General features: G+C 38.4%; 2 protein-coding genes across 2 annotated transcripts in view; one reads left to right on the top strand and one right to left on the bottom strand.

Annotated features, from left to right (window-relative positions):
* LOC129740561 (uncharacterized) overlaps positions 1-22791 on the top strand; it is a 545556-nt gene that overhangs the window by 193434 nt on the left and 329331 nt on the right. The gene's annotated exons all lie outside the window — the stretch shown is intronic.
* The window catches only part of LOC129740562 (uncharacterized), a 98766-nt gene continuing 94503 nt past the window's right edge, over positions 18529-22791 (bottom strand). Inside the window, exon 2 of the mRNA XM_055732268.1 lies at positions 18529-19972. Coding sequence (XP_055588243.1) covers positions 19379-19972 — 594 coding nt within the window. The 3' untranslated portion in view covers positions 18529-19378. The remainder of the gene's footprint in view (positions 19973-22791) is intronic.

The raw sequence follows: 22791 nt of genomic DNA, 5'->3' as shown, positions 1-22791 counted from the left end.
CCTTGGTCTTTTACTTTCTTACTCTCTTACTCTCTTACTCTCTTACTCTCCTACTCTCTTACTCTCTTACTCTCTTACTCTCTTACTCTCTTACTCTCTTACTCTCTTACTCTCTTATTCTCTTACTCTCTTACTCTCTTACTCTCTTACTCTCTAACTTTCTTACTCTCTTACTCTCTTACTTTCGTACTCTCTTACTCTCTTACCCTGTCACTCAATAACTCCTTCACTTTTGAATCTACTAGCACTTTGGAACTTAAAATCATCAAGCGGAACTTTAATCTAACTGACGTAGTTTGGAGGTAAACTTTCTTGAAGATTGAGCACCACTGGCTCAAAGAATGACGACCCCGTGTCTCATTGAGGGCAAACCTGCACCGACCACCATCACCGAGCGACCGGCAAAAAAGCACCGTAGAGGACAAATAGTAGAAAGATACAAAAGCTTGTCGTTGTTTGTGGTCCTCGCCTGTGGCCAGAGAGCCAATGCTGTCATTGAGAAGTCTCTGTCTGTGTATGTTTGCTGACTTGCTCTATGCACGTGTGTCGGTTTGTGTGCACGTTTTCGAGTGCCCCTTGGCTGCTGGTATGTGTGAGGTTATTTATTAGTGTCATTAGTAGCGGACATAATTCCTTTTTAATTAACACATGGACGACAAGTGAGCTCCGGGATGGCACGTGACGATCCAGCTTAGCCCCCGAAGCCGGATATCCATGGACAATTTCCTGATTCTTCTCCGGATCCTTTTCATTGCAGCATGTTCGTCGTTTTTTTCGAATTTTCTCATGACATAGGAAATTTCCCTCGCGGTAATGAGCTAGATGAAGTTAATAAGGGGTAAGTAAATATGCGATGTCATCGTTACCGCAATCAAGATTAGTCTGAGAAATCTTTGCAAAGCTCCATTCAATGGACGATGAATGTGTACCCACTATCAAATTAACCATTGACGTATACAAGCTTGTGTTTGTCATCCATCATTAATTTTCGTCGTTTATTGTAGACAATCTTCAACAGTCAAGCAGCCACAAAACTACGCGCTCCCTGATCAGCACAAAGCAATTATCAGCAACAATTGTCATAGAGCTGAACATAATGAGTAATTCCGCACGCTCCAATCGCACTTCTGGGAATCTGTCGAAAATGGAGCGCACTGGATAACAGTAAAGGACATCCTTCATAATTTAGCAAATCCATTCAACAACCAAACACCCACTTGGCGCTCCCATTCACCCGCCCAGTTTTGATGACTAAATACCACAAACAGAGATTAATTATGCTTCCAACAATCAACTTGCTGCGGGCTTTCGATGGAAACTACCGAAACCGGATAGTGGATTAGGGTTGAGTTACTTTCTGGAATTGGCTTCGCAAATGTTCTTAGTGATTAGTTGAAATTCGGAAACCAATAAATTGGATGTTTCTAGGCTTCAGAATTGCAACGTTCGCAATCTCTAGGAACTCGAACGCAAATTTTCAATCTTTTTCGTGTTTCTTTTTCGATAGAACTATAGAAAATAACTGAAAATAATTCTCTTTGATCTCTGATCGAGGAAAATTTCACATTCGGAGTTCATCATTCATGTGTACGTTATCTGACGCTTCAAATGTAAATGCAGTGCTCTGAATGCATCACACTATTCACTCAGAAATGAAAATAATATAAAAATAATAAGTTACTGGAATCATTAAAACATAATAGCTCACAACCATTCCTGGTCGAGAAATAATCCCATTCATAAAATAAATAACCGCGAGATATGTATTTCTTTCTTAAACAAACGCATTGGTTTTTGTCCCAAAGGTAAAGCTCAAAATAGCATGAAAAAAAAATTTTTACATTCTTTTTCATTTCTGAATGTAGGAACCGAAATGCTGAAATTTGAATCAAATGATCTCTCATATAGATTTCCTAGATAATTTTTATACGATTTACATTCTTTCAACGGGGTTAGGGGTGGTTTTCAAAAATCTTCAACTGCAACGATTTTACGAATATAAGATATTATTTAAACATTAATCTATTAACTAGCTGACCTGATTTGCCTTGCTACACTTTTCTTAAAGCTGGATTGATGTCTAAAAATTATGTTGAAATGGAATTGATTTTTTGACAAATTTGAGTACTTTTCAAAATTATTCAAAGGCAATCTATCCGATTTTTTTTAATGTTTACACATTCAATGTTGAATCGTTATTTTGATTTTTTTAGAGAATGGGTTGTTTTTTTAATTTACTTCTGCATGATATGCAAAAAGTATACAGAAAACATTTTTTATCTACTGATTTTCCAAAAGGGAGTAGTCCTTCAATAGGAAAGGATGAGGATACTTGATCCATGGGGTTACTTGATTCCTTCGCAATATTGCGAAACCGGAATGTCTTAAAAATATCAATCATTCTAGAAAATTGTGCCAAATAGAATAAAACAACGATGCTGTTATCTCAACAAATTTTAAAAATTTTATTTTTTGAGTTATTGAACTTTGTTTGAAAAAATTAACAAAATGTGATTTAAGGACCTTTTTTTATCACTTTAAAATATTTCTCACATGAAATAATTTTAATAAAAATATTTACTCCACCATGTCAATCGTTAGCATATAATATGAACTTCTTAATGCCTTTTTTTTCAAAGCAATAGTAAATTCTCAATTTTTTTAAGAAGAAGATTTCCAGAATGTATGTTATGGGTATAATTGATCCCTAGAGTTCTAAAACATATATTTCTAGAGTTTGTTTTGATTAAGTCGTATGAGCCACTAGATGTGTTTCGAGAAAATCGCTCTTGAAGTTATGAATGGTAGTTTTAATTCTAATTTTAAGAATGTTGATAGAATTCGTCTGCAAATTCGTAAATCAATGTAGAACAGGAAGGAAAACATGTAGCTGTACTAAAAAGTTGCTCTTTAGTTCATATTAATGAAAATGTACCTACGACCTATTGCATTTTTCGTTTTGCGTAAACGTCCTTTTCGTCAATCAATAAGATTGATTTAAAAAACTTCACCTGGACGTTTCCGGTCATCACCTTTGACGGCACTGGCTGTTCAACGAGTGCGAAAAGGTATCCAGCGCTTTCCATTATTTTGGCTGCCTCTATAATTAGAAAATAAAAACTGGCCATTTACACAGGAAATTAAAGTTTCGTTGTACTCACCCAACCGCAATTTGCAGGCATTCATTTTGCTATAGGAATTCTATAATCAGGCCAACAGAAGGTTTTTGTCCTTTTTACACGAATTTTTATCGAGTTTTGAAAAACTTTTCACCATAGTTTTTACGACGATGCATAACGTCGCACAAACCAACTCGCCGAAATGTTTTTTGTGTCTTTTTGCATCACTGTCAAAACCAAATTGCACTCAACAATGCGAATATTTTATCTCCGGAATTTTCTAGATTTTGCCTAGGGTCAGGGCACCCCGAATTAAGGACCAAGATTCCTTTAGTAAAGGATCAAGTCTCCTGTAGCTTTAAAAATTTCACAATTTTTTAAGTCGCATAGAAAAGCTTCTAGTTCATCAACAAGTTAAAATATCTATCTAATTTATGGAGCATATGAACTTGAAATTATACGCTGTTAGAAAATGCTGAAGACGGCGAGTTACTAAATTTCCCCAAAAAGATATTATGATAATAAGAAAAGGGGATCAAGTATCTTCCCTACAATATAAGTTACTTTGTTGTGACTGAAAAATTTTTTTTTTAAATTGTCGTCCAATCAAATGCTAATTGAGATAGGGGAGATTAATAAGGGCATAACGAGCACCCGAGGCGTACTGGGTACCTCTCTTTTACAAGAAAATACGTATTTTCTCAAATTAATTTCTATGAGTAACTGTTTTGTAGTTCCTAAAGTATTAATTTTTAAGCAAAAAATAAATCTTCTTATCATCCTTACAGTAATATTTAAAAATTCTTGATTCTCAAATGGCGGAAATATTATTGCATGCATCGGCATGGTTGGTCGGCTCCTCCCAAACAACAAAGAGCCGAGAGGGAGAAAACAACACGGTTTTCAGTTCGGCTTTCGAGTGTAATCCTCTTTCGCTGATAGTTCTTTACTTTTTATCCGAGTTTACACGAGCTGTAAGTAACTCATCCGGCAAGTGTGAGAGCTTTCGCATCTGAGTTTGAGAAAAGAACTCTCAACATAGAGCACCCTAATGTTTTTGTCATACACCTCATTGTAAATGAACACCCAAAATAATCCGCACGTCGTGGCTACGTGAAAAACTACATAATTTTTATCCAATTGATTTTCACGTAAATTGTACGAAAAAAATAAGTAAACGCTCCCCTAATAGGAATTTTGGCTTGGTGAATATCGAGTACAACTTACGTGAATTTCAAGTGAGTTCAACGCGATGTGATGATGGAAGCAACGTAGAATGTGTTTAGTATTGAAATGATGTTTGAATCTTTTCTATTAATATTTTTTCGTCTCTACTTTCGGTAATAAAAAATAAAAATAAATTCAATTTTATCGCAAACATAGTTTATTTAAATTACCGTCACTGTTCATACACGTACACTGCCACGTCTTTCATGTCATTAGAAAACTCAATTCTGGTACCTCTATGTGGAATCCTGTGGAAAAGGAAAATTTTTTTAAATAAGAATGAAATTACCTAATTGATGAATAATGTACCCTGAACGCCATTTCATTGCCACATGAAATATACCTCAAACACCTACGAAATCTTTTTGACTGGAATCGTCTCCTCGATGCCGACGGCTACTTCTCACGGTCCTTCCTTTTCTACTCGGCGGAGCTTCCAGAAGCTTTCTCCGAAGCTGGAAACAAACACAAATCTCAGCTTAGAATGAATTAATTTCCGACTGGGAAATCAATATACTTGTGCTAAGGCCCCGCAGGATAAGTTGTGGTCTATTGGACGACTTCCGACGACAGCAAAAAAAAAACAAGTAAGCTGACTGACAAGAAGTCCCTTTTCGAATAAGATTTTATTACCACTATCATCCACTTGATATTTACGTGAAATTCATGTGTAAGTTATGTGAAAGTAAAGTAGCTTTTACCAGGGCATCCTTGATACTCTGTGGTTACTACAAAATTCACGTAGAGTTGATAGGATGCAACAAAATCTAAATTTACGTGAAAAATCCCGTAGAAAAAATTTCAAAATTATTTTGGGTGAAGAACAAAAATGTAAACTATTTACCACCACACAACGTAGAAAAAATAACAACGCTTTTCTTTTTTGCTAGGTGAATGAAAGCTTCGTTCAATGGTTGATAAAAATCGGTTTCAACTATTTTCTGTCAACTGGTAGAAAATAACGAGTCAATGTTTTGGTCGAAAATAGTCCAGGTCGTTGTTCAATGGAGCAAGTTGAAACTAGTCGAAACCAATCCAGCTCGGCAGCAGGATTAGTTTCGACCTTGTAGAAATCGGTAGAAGTCAATTGGAAAGAGACAGGTGATCAACTGTCAATCCATTTCTACTTGTTTTGACCCGTTTCCGCCAGATTTCATTGAACAGACATGAAAAAAAAACGATAAAATTTACCTCGAAAGAGGGGTGGGAAAAATCACCTCGCTTCTCGGTAAGTTTTACCTTTTTTTTATTTTCCGTGTAGCGTTCGGAGAAGAGGTGCCAGGTGGTTTCGTCAAAAAATCAAGAAACCGCGAAGAAAAAACAGGATTTTCCGGACATCAGTAGATTGGTGAAATTGAAATGAAGCTCTTCTTAGATTGCATAAATAAAGACGAAATGACGGTGCTGTAAACGCCTTAATTAATGCAACAGAAGTAATAAGAAGTTAGCTGGCTTGTTGTTATTATGAAAAAACGTCATTCAAATATCATCTGAACCGAAGACTACCATCGGTTTAAACTGTTAAACGGTTAAACTGTTTTATTACAAATTCTATTACAATCATGATTTTTTTCATAAATCAGGACAATTTTTAAAAAATCATTTCGAAAATCAGGACAAATCATAAAAATCAGGACTCCACTGGCACCTTTGGTTTGGAGAGCAGCGTCTTTTCTCGTGAGCGTACCAAGAATAAACTGTGTTAGCTCTCAAATTTCTCTTCAACACAATAAGCAATAAATTTGTTCGGAGAAGGCAATTCTCTTCATCTGCATCTGCATCTGCACATATCTCTCTCCACACAGCTTGGGGGGAGCAGCCGGAAAAAAATAGCACTCTCTTTCACTGGACAAGCCGTTCTGATGAGTTTTGCCACCTTGTTCGATAATGTACGCACTGCAACATGATGTACAAATTGTTCCTCAATTTTCACCACACAACATTTTTGAAAACAGTATATTTCAAAACGCGTTTTTACCTTAATTTGTCGACTAGGGGCGAACAAAGCAACATTGGTATGGGTACGATGAGCATTTTCTGACGTGGAATCTAGCAGCGAACTCAAAGCGAAGTAGTCAACAGAATTATAGGGCTACAGCAAGACTAGTTTACATCAGACGATTTAGCTTAGTGGTAAGGGGGAAGGGTTGTTCTCATTATGCCCCTACAGTGAGGGATTTTCAGCTTTCGGCAAAATTTCGAAAGCATTTTTAAACGTTTTCATCTTCTTTTTTCAAGTTTCAGCTAGTTTGAAAATTGACTCTTTGAGTATCTCAACAAGAAACAATGATGTAACTCACAGAAACATTGTAGTTGTTTTATATGGTGAAATAAGCGCCCTTCTAAAGGCGGCCATTATGCCCTTACCTCCCCAATAATTAAAAAAAACTCGAACAAAGAAAGACGGATTGTATATAAAAAATCAATTGTAAATTCAACACCACAGATCAGAATCACTTGCGGTCGGAGAGAGAAAAGGATAAAAATCATGAAAACCTTTTTTTATTGTCTCACAATACTTTCACATGACAAATGAATAGTTCTTTAGTGATGCCGAAGTTCGTTCAGTGAAACAAGTAATTTTTATAGAAAAAAGAGTAGGTATTTCAATCATTCAAAACACCATTTGTTCCATCGATTTTCCCGTTAATTTTAAATGGAAAAGGTTTCGCTTATTATCAAAAATAATCACAAAAAAGGTGGTGTTGCAAAAGTGTACACTTTTCGAAGCCCATCCAAATTGCCAATAATATGCACTGAATGCTTTCTCGAACAGGCGCGCGCAATTTCGCTCAGCTCAAAATTCTCCAAACTGCGTTTTGGTCGCAAATTTCTCTTGAGAATTTCGAGCAATCGAATGTGCCCGTGAACCGAGAACGAAAGAGCTGCGTTTTATTTGCTCTTTTTCATTCGACGCACTCCTGCGTGTTGAACCCTGCTGCAGAGCTTCAAAAACTTCCAAAACCATCATAAAAAATGAGACAATTGTTGATCTTGGCTTGTGACAACTTTGTTTCGAAGACAGCGAACCATTTTATCCAACCTACAACGTGTCAAATTGCAAAAAAAGTATTTTTTTTAACTTACTGTAACTTCTGAGGGTGATGTAATAGGACTCCGTCATATTCGACAAGTTTATGTATTTTGGTCAGATAAACAACTATGTCGAAGACACAAAAGCCCAAATTTGAATAACAAAAAGTTAGCATTTTTATCTCGCTTATAGCTGCATTTTTAGTCGTAATAAAGTCAGCGCGATAAGCGCCTTTGAGTATGCAAACAGTTATCAAGATATACACAATTTAGATAATATGCTTAAATGCGCACAAATCTCAATTTTTTTTAGTTATATTTTCGACACTTTAACTACTAGCATTATGGCACTCAAATAATGATTGTAAACTAAACTCGAGGAAGAATGACCTTAATGGGTTAAATTCCTATAGAAAAAAATGTACGCGTCAATAAAAAGATGTATTTTTTTAATGGATTGTTTTATAATATATTTTTGTGGTTTGTCAGCGACATTACATTTCAATACTACTACCTCGTCGAATTATCCAACTTTTGCTTAACCTCTACAAATTTACAGAATTTGATTGAATAGAAATATCTCGGTTTCCAATAACAGTAGAACCCTGCTTATTCGAGGTAGTAGGGGCCTCCTCAGATAATACGAAGTGTAAATCTCTTGCCTTCTGTTTTGCATAATATCCGGGAGCAAAGCTAGTTAATAAAATGGATCTTGTATCAACCTGATGGCTGGAAGCTCAGAAAACCGAAGTTATATCGTTTCTCCTGACTTTTTGGGTAAATCATCTAAATGTACTCTTTTTAGTGTTGCAGGATCTGGTAACCCTAATCTAGTCATAACTCTAGTGCTCTTACAAAATGACAAAATGTGTTGAAAAACGACATGGTGTCTCTTGCCAGGCAAAGGAACAAATTAAGTCTAACTGATTTTGATTCCGAAAAACAGCCTTTTTTGGATCATCCTTGCGACCACCCAAAAATCGTCTACCTTTATATGATAAATAAAACCAACGCCAACCAACGATGGGTTATAACCAATTTATCTAACGTAAATTCCCACTGTTCCTCCAAACAATCCGAGAGATGGTTGTCTCCTTACTAATTTCGCTTTTGTTTACGCTGTCATCCATTTTACCGGATTTGATCTGGAACCTCCCCGGTCCAGGGTGGTGTTGTTTTTAAGGGGTAAAAGAGCTGGGCTGGGAACACAGGACACGGTTTCGTTTCAAAACATATGAAACGCGATGACAGCCGCTCTCCGTACGTCCCACCAATTCCTTTTCTCCTACCTGTATCGATTCGTTAAGGTGCTCGTTTGTTTGAGGAACAGGGTGAGGTTCCTAATTCATTCACAGAGCTGTCGAGATTTGAGCAAATTCGCAAATTAGAGATTGGCTGGCATCCAGCTAGCGCGTGTTTGATTTATTAATGATGATCATTTATGTGGTTGCCGGTCCCTGAAGCTGTCTGCACTGTTGATTGTTTGTGAGTTTTGGATGAGATTGTATGAGGAAGTAACCTTGTGGTTATGGGACGTTTTCCTAATTATGAGGCATTTTCCTAAGTAGGTAGCATTTCAGGTGCGACGATAAATCACCGCTTCCCAGGAACGAGTAATGTATCTGCGATGGTTTGAAACCCAAAAATAATGACAGAGGAACAGGAAAGAGAAGCTCCTATAAAATATCTCTGCATAAACTAACAGCTCAGTTTGCATATAAAACCAAATTTGGCATGGAAATGGATGGAAATTAACACAGTAAACCCTCCCAATTTAGTGGTAGCTGAACAAGAGGTTGAGAAAGTGGAGTGCTTGGTAGCCAGATAACGCCTGATGGTGGTACCAGAAAAGACATCGAAACCCGGATTAGAAAAGCCCGTTCGCGTTTGCAAGTCTCCGAAACATCTGGCGTTACGCCAGATCTCTGTACGAACAAAAATCCGAATCTTCAACTCAAACGTCAAATCCGTATTGTTGTACGCTTGCGGAATATGTGTCATCAATAGGCGGTAGACATCGAGATTCGGAAGCGTAAGTAGAGATGGATTGGACATACCCTGCGAAAAGATGTGAACGAGATTTGCAGAAAGGCAATTGACTGGAATCTAGAAGAAAATTGAAGGAGAGGCAGACCCAAAGCTCATGACAACGGAGCCTAGCCGCCGAAATCCGAACTGTCGACGAGAATCTTGACTGGGACCAAGTGAAGAAGCTGGCTCAGGATCGTCGACAGTGGATGTCTTTTACCACGGCACTATCCAAATAAGTTGGGAATATCGTCTTCAACCGGTCATGAAGCGAAAAAACCATCCGGACAGTCGACTTATAAGAAGGTAGTGACTATAAATCGCAACAATACGCCAAATCATACGGCAAAAACAAGATATCGGAAGCTGTTTACGACTTTGTTGACAAAGTTTGAATTTGTTGTAATGGACGACGAAACCTACACCAAGGCAGACGTCGGAAGGGTAAACCCTCGAATATTGCCAAGAAATATCTCGTTTGGTAAGCTAAATATCTGTAAAAACCATTGGCTAAAAGCGACATTTTCATTGCAACCGGGAACGTCAACCAGGAAATTTACGTGAAAGTGTGTCTTCAAAAGCGTTTGTTGCCTCTCCTGAAGAAACATGATTTGTCTGTGCTGTTTTGGCTGAAAAAAGGCCGTGGAGTGGTGTGCCGCTAACAACATTCAGGTGCCCAAGGATAAGAAACCTCCCAACGAAAAATATTAGGCGATAGATAAGCAGAACCTTAAGAAGACCCAAAAAAAAACAAATAGCAGCGAGAAGTTAAAAAAACCACGGCAAAGAAAGTGGATAAGCTGACTGTTCAAAATCTGGTGTAGAACGAAAGGCTTGTTAATCAACTAAAGCGGAATTGATCGACCGGAATTTTAACTGAGTATTTTTGCCGTCTTTAATTCAATGTTCCGAAAATCAATCATTTTCACTGAGCCATGCTTGAATACATTCAGAACCAAAAAATCAAAGCAGTCAAATTTTCCGTCTTCAACCACAAGCATGCATGACAACGACGCTTCTGTATTTGAAACACTTTTGCGATACATGATGTGGTAAAGAAGGGCGCAGACTATCAGCAACGAAAGTCTCGATGCTGATTTTCTTCCTTGACGACTTTGAACCTTTAGGATCATCATGATATGTTTCAGTTTTAAGCGATCTATGTAGGCTGTCAGATGATTATTTATTTCTCGCTTTGCGTAGAAGGACAAAATCATGACTAGGTAACCGCAATGAACTGCCCAGCATGTGCTACGGCTTTTTTGAACATGTGGTCCTGGTATTTCTTCAGATTTTTCCTTCTGAAACACTCATGATCGTCTATCAATAACTAACATTCTCAACAATTATACGAGGATAGACGTTCGGGAATGATTGAGGAAGCGACGTTCATAATGTATCACCAAGAATGTCGATCACCGTCGATTAGCCACGTGACGAATAGCAACGGTAGCCCCCGATGGGGCATGGTATATTTTCTTGTATCAAGTTAGTGTTGACATATATTCAATGGGTACTTTTACCACGTGCGTATCACAGCACTCGGAGATATCAGTATTCTAGCTAGAAACCAATCCTGATTGCTTTTCTTGAGCGATTTTCCGAACATTGCTTTAATTCTTATTGAACTTTAAAAAGAATAACTTTCTTTGATTTTGATTTGATTTTTTAATAGACAAATAATCGATCTACACCCAATATAGTTTGAAAACTTTTGAATCCAAACATCCTTTACAGCTAGCACAAATAAGCCCGGAAAAAACATCAAATTCATCTTTTGTCTGGGCTTGAGATATAGCTCAGTTGGCAAGTCTGTTGCCTCCTGAGCCGATGTCCACGAGTTCGAGCCCAAGAGTAAACATCGAACACAGTTGTACCGGATAAGTTTTTCAATAACGATCCGCCAACTGCAACGTTGATAAAGTCGCGAATGCCATAAAGATGGTAAAACGACTATAATCGAAACTATTTTCTATATATATCTTTTGTCTCCTCCTCGGGGAGGGTGCCTGGCGCAATTGTCTAGGGCGTTTGACTGGTAAGTCAGACTTTGAGGGATCGAATCCCACCGCCCTCCAACTTAAGGTTAAAGAAAAAAACTTTGCACGCCTACGGACATAAAAATGAACACAAGAAAATGAAATACAACACAGAAACACGAAAAATTTGTAAACTCTACGAAGTAAAGGGTGATACGGTCAAAATTTGGTCAATATAAACTTGACGTATTTCTTCCAATTTTGCATTTAAAAAACCTGTACATCCCTCATTTTGAAGGTGTGTGTGTGTGTGTGTAGAATGTTGCTCCTATTTTGATTTTGAATTCACTCTTCAGTTGCCAAAATGCCGTCCAAGGAAGAAAAGCAGCGTATCAAAATTTTGCTCGCACATCGCGAAAATCCGAGCTACTCGCACGCAAAGCTGGTAAAATCGATAAAAGTTGCCAAATCAACCGTTACAAATGTAATTAAAGTGTTTGGGGAACGTTTGTCGACAGCCAGGAAGTCTGGATCGGGGGGAAATCGAAAACCGGAAGCCACTGAGACGACAAAGAGAGTTGCCGGTAGTTTCAAGCGAAACCCTAACCTCTCTCTCCGAGATGCCGCAAATAAGTTGGGTGTATCGTCTACAACCGTGCATCGAGCCAAAAAACGAGTCGGACTATCGACTTACAAGAAGGTAGTGACTCCAAATCGCGATGATGAACAAAATACGACGGCTGAAGTACGATCTCGGAGGCTGTACACGACGATGCTGACGAAGTTTGACTGCGTGGTAATGGACGACGAAACCTACGTCAAAGCCGACTACAAGCAGCTTCTGGGACAGGAGTTTTATACAGCAAAAGGAAGGGGAAAGGTAGCAGATATTTTCAAGCACATTAAACTGTCAAAGTTCGCGAAGAAATATCTGGTTTGGCAAGCCATCTGTACCTGTGGCTTGAAAAGCATCATTTTCATAGCTCCCGGGACTGTCAACCAAAAAATTTACGTGGAAGAGTGTTTGAATAAACGTCTGCTGCCTTTCCTGAAAAAACACGGTTGTTTCCTACTGTTTTGGCCGGATTTGACATCTTGCCATTACGGTAAAAAGGCCATGGAGTGGTACGCCGCCAACAACGTGCAGGTGGTTCCCAAGGACAAGAACCCTCCAAACACGCCAGAGCTCCGCCCAATTGAGAAATACTGGGCTATTGTAAAGCGGAACCTAAAAAATCTGCTTAAGACGAGCTCGGGAATCTCTCGTTTGCTTTGATTCGAGATTCCCGTTAATTCTTATTCAAAAAAGGGATGCTTGATGCAGTAGAATTATTCAACCAAGTAGGCTTACAACACATATTAGAGTGAAAATGTGGAGCGATGACCAAGAAACAATTTCCGTTACTTTAACGTTGCCTGATTTTGCCTGATTTTTATCTCACCAGTTCCCTGATTTTTGAAAAAAAATGTTGGCAACCCTGATAAATAGCATTGACGACTAGAAGAAAGAAGGAGAAGAAGAAGAAGAAGTATCCTCCTCCCTACCTCCTTCCCGAAAATTACGAAGATGGGGAATAAATGAAGTTTAAAGTATTTTATTGAAAAAATTGAAAAATACTTCGAAAATTCAAGCAATTGAAAAAGGCGAAAGTCAAACAGTGGAAGGTGGAAATTGCTTCACGTCTTGGATTTCAGATTTTTTCAACATTTCGTTCCAAAATTGTTCGATTTTGTGCACTGTAGATTGTTTGCAAATTTGTTGCATGCAAGCTTGTGTCCAATTTGTTCCAATTTATCATATTCCCTTGATTGAGCGATCCCTTAGAGGTAACCTAGGATCAATTTGAGCCCCTTGAGGTTTTGATTCCAGAACATATCTCAATTTTGGGACCACTCTTAAATCCGGCCTACTCTATTTAAAAAATAAGCAACATCTGAGCAATTGATTTGAAAATTGTGGCTCAAAAATCTAGACAAATTTGGCCAAAAGGCGTCGTACACAAATTACGTAACGCATGTAGGGGGGGAGGGGGGTTGAGTCTGCGTTACTTGCTGTTACTTAGGGGGGAGAGGGGTACTTGATTCAGTTACGTAACAAATTAATGGAAAAAAAAACATAAAGAAAATAATTGTAATTTTCTTTTTTCGGCGAGCAAATCTACGCACCCCTTGTTCGAAAGCGTCAATGGTGGTTAAGTATTTTGTTAATAAAGTTTGATTCAGAAAAACCGGTTTTTATTTTTTTTCTTTTGATATTTTTCACTGTAGTATAAGAACGTTTCAGAATAAAAATGCATCATATAAACTTTTGTGTACTTTTACTTTGAATTTCAAAATTGAATATGGGGGTGGGGGTGTTTAGCGTTACGTAATTATAGAAGGGGGTCCTATCAAACGTTACTTATTGTTACATAGGGGGGGGGGGGAGGGGGTCTAAATTCTAGATTTTTTGCGTTACGTAATTTGTGTACGACGCCAAACCCAGAAACTAAAGCATGGACCTTCTTAAATCTGGACGCACTGTTTATTATCATCATTAGTGCTGAAAATTTCATTACGATTCGTTTTGTTCCAAAAAAGTTACACGTGATGGAAGCCGCGAGACGAAAATTAATTTTGGACACCCACGTCAAAACCCCGACGAAATTGGGTTCAAAAATCGCGAAATCTACAAAGATGGTCAAACCGACCGTGTACAGCTTTCTGGAGTTTCCGTGAGATGCATACTATCGATCGGCAGATTCATACCAAGCGTTATAGTGGAACTAAGGATCAGAAACTGCAATTGAAGGTGTTGAGAACGATCAAGGTAAACCCAGGGCTGTCGGACTACGACATCGCTAAGAAATTCAATGCCGACCGGTGCACCGTCAGCAGAATTCGTCTACGCGAAGGAATACGATCTTATCGGGCCAGTAAGCAACCAAACCGGACATTGTAGAAGAACGTAGAAGCCAAAGAACGGGTCCGGAAGTTATTCAACAAGGTTCTAACGAAGAACGACGGATGCATCCTCATGGACGTACGTAAAGATGGATTTTGGGCGGCTTCCTAGCCAAAAAATTTACAAAGCCACTGGCCGGGTCCAGGCCCGTGCGAAGGACCCGTCCAAGGGGGTTTCGAAATTCAAATTTAGCTAAAAATAATAACAATACCAAATTACACAAAAAAAGAAGGAAATTGATTTCTAACATCATTTCCTTACTCATAATTTTCACACGAAGTCAAAAAATATTTAATTTAAGTGATGAAATGAATCCATCTTTTCATCAAATCACAATAAAAGTTTCAAATCAATTAAGTTTTCGTCAGTCATTGATAATTTTTTTTAAATGATGTTCCTTACTCTGAACTAGAAATATGCTTCAAAAAATTTTCTCAGCTGTCTAATTTTTTAAATTTGAAATATGTAAATATTTCCAAAATACAGATTTAAAATAAACCTAAACTCGAATAATGTCCAGAAAATAAATGTCAGATCAGGTTAAAAATTAACCACGATTGATTGTTAGGAAAATGATAATAATTGATATTTATTATCCATCTTAATTTATATTTCTTTTCTTCATTTTCAACTCAAGTGTTGATGTGTTTAGCTGAAAAAAAATAAATCGCGAATTGGAATGTAAATTTTTGAATAGGAACAATCTAAAATTTATGTTTTAAAACACAAAAAATCAGAATTTCAAAACATGGACATACATATAAAGAATATTTATAACAATTTAAATAGCTTGACTTTAAAATTGGGAAAAAAAGTGTACTTTAAAATTCGGTTAATTCATTTGAAATTGGAGGAAAATATTAAGAAGAAAAAGAATATTATTATTAAACTCTTATTAAACGTCTTTTCATTATTGAAGTTATTTAAGAAATTTAATTGATAACTCAAGGAAGAAGCATTTTGGTGTTATATTTTAATGATTAATTTGGTAGATTTCAGTGTCCTGAACTCGAATCTTTTGTTAAAGTTGGACTGTCAAATTTTGTTTTAAAATGTGTCAGTTTTGAGTGAATTCAAGCATTGATAACTGATTAACTATTAAACCTACTTTCGACAAAAAATCTGGTACTGATTTCTTTTATAATACTTCATTCGATTAAGGAATAATTAAGAAGATGATGATGATGATGCATGATTTCAAAAACTAAAAATTGACAGTTTTTGAAAATTTGGAAAGATATCATTACAAGTATTTTTTACATTGCTGCATAAAGGTTAAAAAAAATTGGTTTAAACTTCTTTAAAAAAATCTTTAAATAAGAAAAGTAAACAATTAGAAAACTACTATAACTTTTTTCGCAGAATTCTAAATTACCTACTTGAGGAAAATTGTTTAATCATCTAAAACATTTATTTCAAAATGATATTTTGTTAATTTGAAGTTTTGTCAAAAAAGTCCAGAATATCCTTGAAGGATTTTAACCTATTTTGAAAAGTTATTTCAAAAACAGCCGATCGCTGATAGAAGGATTGCATATTTAGGTTCAGGGCACTCAAGTTAGACAAAATTACTTTTTTAAATTCACTGCACATCGGAAAAATGTAGATTTTGTGGCCTTGTGTCATTTATCAAAACCTTTTCAAATCTTATGTTGAACAAGAACAAGAAATACAAAATGAAATTAAAACTGAAATTGGTTTCTTGAAGAATATTTTATATCAGTATAACATTTTTAATGACCTAAACGATTTTATTAAATCAAAATTTGAGTAACAAGGTAGAGGAAATTAGATTTTAGATTTGTTTTTTTTTTTGCTATTTTTGTTGATAATTGTGCCTATTGCATAGTTCCCAACTTTTCGATGTATAAAATTTGTATTCGATAACTGATTCAGTTAAAATGGTTCGTTTCAAACTCTGTTCTTATTTAGTTTTAATTCTCAATAAAAAACCATTCTAAAGACGAAGCAGGGTTTTTGTATACAAATCGAAATTTACAATGAAAATCAGTTTCAAATCGTGAACGTTATGAAGTGTCGTGAAATGAAATGTGTCAAGCCAAGGGTGATTAAAGACAAAATTTTTGACTTGCTAGTTAACACTTATTTAAGATAAAGTTATTTTCCGATACTTCGGTGAAAATTTTACTTGGAATAAATCTTCACCCCCCCCCCCCCCCCCCCCTCTCTTTGCACGGCCTTGGGTCGGGGTGATGTCCCCACCAAGTTCAAATTCGTTTTTGCCGATAAGAAAGTGTTTGATCTGGCAAGGTATTTGCAGCTGCGGACGAAAAACCCCGGTTTTTGTGAAAAACAAGACCATGGACTCCGAAATGTACAATAGGGAGTGCCTTAAAAAACATTTTGTTTTTCGTACATTACATCTCACAAAAGTACAGTAAAGTTTTCGCCAGATTTGGCATGCTGCCACTACAGCAAGGAGGTACTACAGTGGAATTGGGCCAACGGGTGGATTCTGTCGAAAAGGACATCAACCCACCCAACTGCCCTCAATTCCGCCCTATCGAAAAAGTTTGGGCAATTGTCAAGCAGAAGATGAAGAAGAATGGTAGGACGACTCGGGATGCAACAGAGATGAAAAGATTGTGGAACAAAATGGCCACTGAGATCAGTGAATAGGGTGTCCAAACTATGATGAGTGCTTCTCGACAAAAAGTTTGAAATTTCATCAAAACAGCATCGGAATATTTTTTTCTTATTTTTCCTTTAAAGTGCAATAAAAACCCTACATTTTGATTACCAAACATTTTTATTTCGTTTTCTTAGCTCTGAGATAGACCCTTTTAAATGCGTCCAGATTTTGCGTGATCCATGCATTCACGATATCAAAAAGAAAAACTTTAAAAAAATGTTTTTATCAAAACTCATCAGAAGATTTTTGAGCGCGTTTAAGGCCCCCAAAAACCGTTTCTTGATTATTTTTATAAAAATTTCTCAAAAATTTTTGTTGAGAACGATTAAAAAATTTAAAAAAAACCCCTTTTTTGGTTTATTTGGCAAAAAAATTAAAAGAAATTTGAGTATAATCCGGGCTTTTTTATCTATGAAATCCGGACAACAGTATTTTTCCCAAATTTTGTATTCAATATCCGGGCAAAACCCGGATTAAACCATACAACCTGCAAGCTTCCCCTATATACCTCCAAAGTTTTTAATAAAATTTCGAATCGAATGGCGAATAATATTTGGGATATTCTGATATAATTTTACGTTGAGTTTACAGTTTTCTTAAAATAAGAATGCGTGTCTTGACATAACATACAGCTACAGTAATTGCTCAGCTTTCTAAGCGGTTTATAAATTGATAATTATCTTCAATCAGATTTCTTTGTTTAACGTTTTTTAGGAATAAAATGAAAAAAAAAAATGAATGTTTGAAATGATTGAAATTTTGGTGGCTTGGGTACTTAAATAATGAGATTGTACTGTGAGGGAACCTCTTCTGGAAGCCACCAAGACCGATAAATGGGTACCTTTTCGGTTGGGTCCACGTTTATGTTTTGTTAAAAGTTTGTTTTTCAAATGTATGGATGTAGTGTGCCAGTAAGAAGGATAAATAACAGTTACTAATAGATTCCCCCCTTGATGCACTTATTAAAACTCATCAAACCAAGTGTTGTGTCGGAGGCGACCACTTTTTGACGGTCGCCATGGAAGCAGCAAAGTCATCGTATGGGTTTGACGGAAATATCCAAATGAAACGAAGGGTACCGGAGGAAAAAAAACCCTCTTTCGAGTCTACCGAGTTGTTCGAAATGCCATTCAGAACAAGCAGCAGGAAACAGAATTGAGCCGGTACCAGGACCGATACGAAACAAAAATTTCCTCACGCTCAGCGACAAATCAAAAGTTGATTGGCATGGACAGTACTGGGTAGTTGATCAATGGACAGAAGTTCAGTTTGCCACTTATTAGTTTTATTTCAGGGCTTTCGGAAGAATGATAATTTTTTTTAATAATTGTTCAAAAATCAGATATTTCAAGGTTAACCTCGTTTATTAACCCTATAATTTTTCACAGAGAGTCAAAAATCAACCTAACAACCTTTAACGAAGAGTGGAACCGGTGATACTTCACTGAATAATCGGTCCAAACGAACCGATACAGGGGTGGATGCGGTACTAAAACAACTTGAAAACAAGCTTTGATAGCAAAAGGACAACAAAAAAACGTAACATTTACACATTCAAATTTGCATTTTATTTATGCTGTTTCTCTCTCTTTATGGTTCGATCTCCCCAAACGATATTCCATGTAGGAAGGCTACAAGCTTTTTCGGTTTGGTTAGTCTCAATTTGTGTCATTGATTTCGGGTTCCCGTACAGGGAGCTGGAACGGTTCTGCCGAAATTCTGCTTCCAGGTATCAAGTGGGACGTTTCAGAGGAGAAAATGCTTCTCGTCACGTTTCCAGATGGATTGTGTTTTTGTGCCAGGAAAGTCGTTCTTTTTCCCCACAATTTGAATCAATGGATGTTGGGACGCGGTTGTGAATGGGAATGGGCTGCTGATTGGGATGTGGGAAAGGGAATCAGGTTTGGGAGTAAGGTAAATTTATCGACTGAGTTGAATTGGTCAATATTTGTACAGTTTGTTCGGTAGATTTCCATAATGAAGGGGTTGTTTTTCTGGGGATGGCTGGATGAATAAATATGGGGAAGCACAGTTCACAATCTTCTGATTGCTGTTATTCGTCTACGATAGTGCTCCGTTTTGGAATTCCGCTCTTAATCTACGGCTTATGACTAAAACTAGAAAACAACTTGTACGAAGGTGTGTCTGTTTGTGTCCCGGGTTGTTCCGGTGGTGAATTTCTATCATTTGGATAATTGTTTTAAGGATTAGGATTAAGGGAATTAGGGATTAGGAATCGAGTGTTTTTCTATGTTTATTGTAAGGCTTAGTCTAAGTGGGGGTTTGGATTGGTTCTAAGCATCGAGCAACAAGTTTAACAGGTACCGGTGCAACTTTTTACCGGTACGAGGATTAAGATTTATTTACTTTAGGCGATTTATCTTTCTTTGGCTTCCTAGAACTGCTGGTATCTTGCTGGACCCGAAGGTGGTCCGTAGGTGTTAGCCGGAGGTCCATACTCCTTGGGCGGTTCCTTCTGTTCGTTGCTCTTGTACTTGATGAAGTAGACTTCCGGTTTGCTGGGTTCAGTTGGTTCCGGTTGTGGGATTTCGAGTGGGGCAGGATCCTCCGGTTTTTTGACGAGCACGTAGACCAAGGTCTTGTGTTCGTCCTGTGGCTGGGGTGGGATGTGATGCTGGATCGGAGCCGGAGGAGCCGGGGCCTTGATGAAGATGATCTTGTAGTGTTTCTTGGCTATCGGGGCCTCTAGAACCGGGCTTTTGATGATTTCGGTTGGCTCCTCTGGGGGAACATGAACGTAAACGTTTTTGGTGATCAGCTTTTGCGGCGGAGGAGGTCCATAGGAGGGGGCTGGAGGTCCGTAAGAAGGAGCCGGTGGCCCATACTCCGGTGCCGGAGGAGGTCCGTATTCCGGCTTCGGTGCCCCGTATTCATATTCCGGAAGTTGCTGTTGCTTGGCCGGGACCACGATGCGGGCACGAGGTGGTTCCGGGAAGGCCACGGCGCTCAGAACGAATGCAGAAATTATCTGTAATAATGAAACAAAATGTGTAAGTTGATCATCACCGTTTGATATAAAGTAAAACTCATCAATCAGTACTTCAATCAGTCATATTTAATAAAATAGAGCTAAATAAAGGGGTAATAGAGACAGTACCGGAAGAATGTAATGTGACTCGAATATCGAGCAATTTACACATAACTTTTTCTCCATTCAGTATCAATAAGTTTCTTGATTCTCAGCGTCAAAAGAAACGTTAGTAAAAAATAACATCCTATGTTGCTTAAAAAAAATTGAAAAATATTTATTTGATCCTTGAAGAATCTCTCTGGAAGTCTAGAAAAGAAAATTTTAAATTTAAATTATTAAATACACAACCACCTATACACGCTATACACGCTAGTTTTTATTTAATCATTTATGGCTATATATTAACCATTTTCTGGTTTTTGATCCAAAACTATCAGTACAGTTATTTTTGAAGATTTTTTCTGTACAGAATTTTGTTGCATTTAAATTCATTTTTATTTCATTAATCTCAAAATTGATACGTTTAAAGCGATTGGCAACATAACTTATCTAAAACCCAACCCCATGTTAAGCAGCGTAAGCGTGTTAGAAAGAATAAACGCAAAAATAAGGGAACGAACTGAGCGTGCAGAAAAAAAAATGAGTAAACCATACTGAGCGTGCAAAACCGCCAAAACGTCACTTTTTTTCCGGTGAAAAATCGGACGGTTGGTCGCCACACAACATCGCGATGCATCGTGACAGTGAAAAGTATTGCGCTTTGAAACCGTTTTTTTTTGTTTCGTCGAGGAGGAATCGCCCATAATCCTGTTTCCAACACATCACTGGAAGCGCATACGCGGCAAAAACCCGGCCATGCCACGTGCATACTTGGACGGAATCCAGCCGTCGATCAGTAAGCTGAAACAAAAGGGCAGCCCATTTTGGGAAACACGATTCCCGGGCCAGGATTTCCAGGAGGAGAAAAAAAAGCTCCAGAGAAGGGTCGCAAAGGCGGCTCTTTTCCTCTTATTTCATTTTTCTGAGCAAATTCCTCGCTGGATTCCTCAGGCTGCTTTCGATCGTCACACCAGTGGCCAAAATCCCGGCGAACCGATGCCAAATCCGTCTGCTTTCCATCGCCGCATCAGTGGCGAACATCCGGTGGAACCTCCGCCGAATCGTAGGTCGTCAGATCGCCGCACCAGTGGCGAAATATCCAGTGGAATCCGATTGCCGCATCCTTGGCGAAATCCCAGTGGAATCTGATCGCCGCACCAGTGCAAAAAAACTGGAGGGTCAGCCGCCGAATCCGAGGCTTCCGATCGCCTAACGAGGATCAAGAATCCCGATTAACTGGTGCTGAATTCAACTACATACGATCGCCGCCCAATCCGTCCGCTGGCACAGCCGCCAAATCGGACCAAATTCCATCGCCGCACCAGTGGCGAACATCCGGTAGAACCTCCGCCGAATCGTAGGGCGTCAGATCGCCGCACCAGTGGCAAAATATCCGGTGAAATCCCATCGGCGCATCCTTGATGAAATCCCAGTGGAATCCGCTCGTCGCACCAGTGGTGAATATCCCTGAGGAACAGCCGCCGTATCCAAGGACGTCCGATTGCCATACCAGTGGCGATAAATCTCGCTGGTTCAGGCGCCGAATCCAATCGCCGCATCCGTGGCGAAATCTCGGTGAAATCCGATCGCCACACCAGTGGCGAATGTCCCGGAGGGACAGCCGCCGCATCCGAGGCATCCGATCGCCGCATCAGTGGCGAAAGATCTCAGTGGCTCAGGAGCCGAAACCGAGCACACCCTATCGCCACACTAGTGGAAAAAATTCCAGTGGATTCCGGCCGCTTCAGGTCGCGTCAGTTCGCCGCACCAGTGGCAAATTCTGGTGGTTCGCGGTCATCATCCGCACTTGCCAGGCTTCCAGGAGCATTACCAATCATCCAACAAGGCGAAGGAAAACATCGAGGCAGAAGAGGTCCCTGTCAGCACATCGTAAAGTTGTGAAAGCCAGTAAGTAACTCGCAATCTAGGAAGATGAGAGGGATGAGTCCATAAAGAAGTTGCCCAATACACACAAAATTTATTGAAATTTGTCGATAATGAAGAAGTGTTCGAAAAACTTCCGTCTCGGTAGAGATCAGCACCATGGCACAGTGGAAGGCTCGCATCAAGCGAGATGCGAACAAGATCGTCCAGAAGGCGATGTCCAAGAATCGGAAGTTCTGCTAACGGGAATTCACCATCACCGACTACCGGAAAGCTGAAAGGGAACAGATGCGATGCACATTAAGCGGAACTTCAAGAAGACGGGAGTAGAAGAATAATAAGATGGAGCATGGTCGGCTGATTCTGGTGTTCCGGCACCGGGTCAAGTAAAGTGCTAATAAGGAGGTGATGCGCATGTTGACCAAGCTGGGATTGCCCTATACGCGTAGAGGCTATTTGTTCAAACTGACCGGGAGTGCGCACGCGATGCTTAAAATGCCACGGCTCTGGAGCTGATGATTACGGACTGTTAAAGGCGGAAAAAGAGGCCAAGGGACAGAAAAAGAATCCGATTGCTTCGAATATTCATATTTTTTATATCATGATTTTTTATCTTCAAAACATTTGTTTTTGATTTTTTTAAGCCCTACAGAGTAAACATGCATGTTAAACAAACAAGAAGTTCAATTAAAAAAAAATGGAAACTCATAATTTCCTGAATTTTATTTGCAATTTTTTAAATTCTAAAAATTCGTCAAACTGCTTTCGCATAACTATGAAAAAATAACCATTTTCCTACTTTTAGGCTGCTTCCATTGCGGTTAAAAAATAAC

The sequence above is a fragment of the Uranotaenia lowii genome, chromosome 1 (genome assembly GCF_029784155.1).
Source record: "Uranotaenia lowii strain MFRU-FL chromosome 1, ASM2978415v1, whole genome shotgun sequence".
Taxonomy (NCBI): Eukaryota; Metazoa; Arthropoda; class Insecta; order Diptera; family Culicidae; genus Uranotaenia; species Uranotaenia lowii.
The sequence above is the reverse complement of the archived record's forward strand: the minus strand, read 5'-3'. Positions and strand labels throughout refer to the sequence as shown.